This window comes from Myotis davidii, unplaced genomic scaffold, assembly GCF_000327345.1.
Source record: "Myotis davidii unplaced genomic scaffold, ASM32734v1 scaffold244, whole genome shotgun sequence".
In the NCBI taxonomy this organism is placed as follows: Eukaryota; Metazoa; Chordata; class Mammalia; order Chiroptera; family Vespertilionidae; genus Myotis; species Myotis davidii.
The window spans coordinates 330,230-332,009 of NW_006294993.1; the positions used below are offsets into that span (position 1 = coordinate 330,230).

At 56.1% G+C, this 1,780-nt stretch overlaps 1 protein-coding gene across 1 annotated transcript in view; it reads right to left on the reverse strand.

Moving 5' to 3' along the window:
• Window positions 1-6: 6 nt before the first annotated feature.
• Window positions 7-1,780, reverse strand: part of ABHD16B (abhydrolase domain containing 16B) — a 3,618-nt gene continuing 1,844 nt past the window's right edge. Inside the window, exon 3 of the mRNA XM_015567667.1 lies at window positions 7-1,748. Within this exon, the coding sequence (XP_015423153.1) occupies window positions 1,439-1,748 (310 nt within the window). The 3' untranslated portion in view covers window positions 7-1,438. The remainder of the gene's footprint in view (window positions 1,749-1,780) is intronic.

Genomic DNA, 1,780 nt, shown 5'->3' on the forward strand with positions numbered 1-1,780 from the left:
GAAAAAGGCGTGACTGTGATATGTCCTCTTGCCCTGCAAACGCTGTCGCCTTCACCAGGCGTTGTGCATGCCCTCCGCCGGCCCTGTGCACCCGTGTCCTTAGCTTGTCACATGCACACGGTGAACCAGGAGGAGCGCTCCCACTTTACAGATGAGTAAACAGATTGGAGTAACTTGCCAAGATCATTCAGCTAGTTGAGGGGCTTCCAGCAGACTCTGGAACAAGAGTCTAATTTGCCTAACTTCTCAAACGAGAGGTGTGCAACCGTTAGGCAACCAGTCCCCCAAAGACAAGCCCCACCGCTTCCCTGCATTTCCCAATCGTCCCTGGAAGCAAAATCCTTAAATGGTATTCAAAACCTTTAGGATCTGACTCTTCAGGACTGTATTCCCCACTTCCAGCCAAGCCACTCTGATCCCCAGGCATGGAAGCCACTTCCTTCAGCTAACTCCTCTTCCTGACTCAGCTCAAAACTCACCTCCCACAGGCATCTTCCTGGTACTTTAGGTCACCTATGTATCCACCTCTGCTTGTACCTGCCAGGGTGCATCATGGCCATGTCCTGCTCTGGTGCTGTCAACTATGTGTTTGCCCCAGTTGACTTTTTCAGTTTTTCCAGTTTCTTGCTCAACCCACCCTGGCCAGCCTGAGCCCACAGACTGGGGACAGCAAGTAGTCCCTGCTTCATACGTTCAGGACAGACAGTAAAGAAGTGACTGCGTCACAGATAGTGGTGAGCAGAGGGCTTATTTCTCGTTCTGTATTACATCCCTGAACTAGGAACATGCCTAGCCCAGGCCTGGCTCAGAGGGGAGGGCACCAAGAGAGGGAGGGTGGTGGGGAGCATGGGCCTGTGGGCCCACACTACCTTGGCCAGCAGCGACATGCCACATGGTGTGCACCTGTTACTTTGAGTCTGTGGTCCCATTGAACCCCTCTTGTAGAAGCTAGGAGTGGAGGTAGGGAGAGGGCCCTATGGAGCAGTGTCACAGTCCAGGAAAGGTCCAGCTGCTAAGACCTGCTTTGTAGATGCCAATGTCCTTTCACAGCCAGGGGCAACTTGTACAGACCCTTCAACACTCAGCTTTCCCTGAGTCATCTGTAACCCAGGGTGGGTAAACAGCACCTCCGAAGGCCCCACAGCCCGTGTTCCCACCATCATTTTGAGGTGTTGAAGGCACCCATCACACAGCATTGTTATTAATTGGGTCAGGTTAATCTTTGCATTCCCTTTAGGAACTGGGAGCAGACTGGGGCATCCACAAGTGTTTGTGGGAGGAAGAGAAAGGGAGCAGGGAATGCCTTACCCTCTCCCAGACACTAGGTTGGGGTCCCACGGCAAGCCAGCTTTACTGGTTGGGGTGTGGGGAGGGGCATGGCCCTGAGGCCCTGAAGATGAGCAAAAGCACAAACGCTAGTTCCGTCGGGGGACTCAGGCTACAGCCTCCAGGGCAACTGGAAGTCCTCAGGTTCTAGCGGACTGCAATGAGTCGCTTCCACGTTCTTGAGGTGTTTGCGCGCCAGGAACAGCGCGAGTTGCCGGCGCCTACGCGAGCTCAGGCCCTGACCCACCCGCCACGGGAAGGCGAGCCCGTGCGGTCCCCAGACCTCCTCGTCCTCCTGTTTGTCCTCGCAGTGAGCGCGGTAGGAGCGCAGCAGTGCCAGGCACCAGTCGTCATCCACGTGGTAGCGCGCATAGAAAGCGGCTTCCTGTGCCAGGCTGCCCGCGCGCAGCCAGCGGGTCACGCTGGCGGAGCCCTCACGCGCCATCACAGCCGG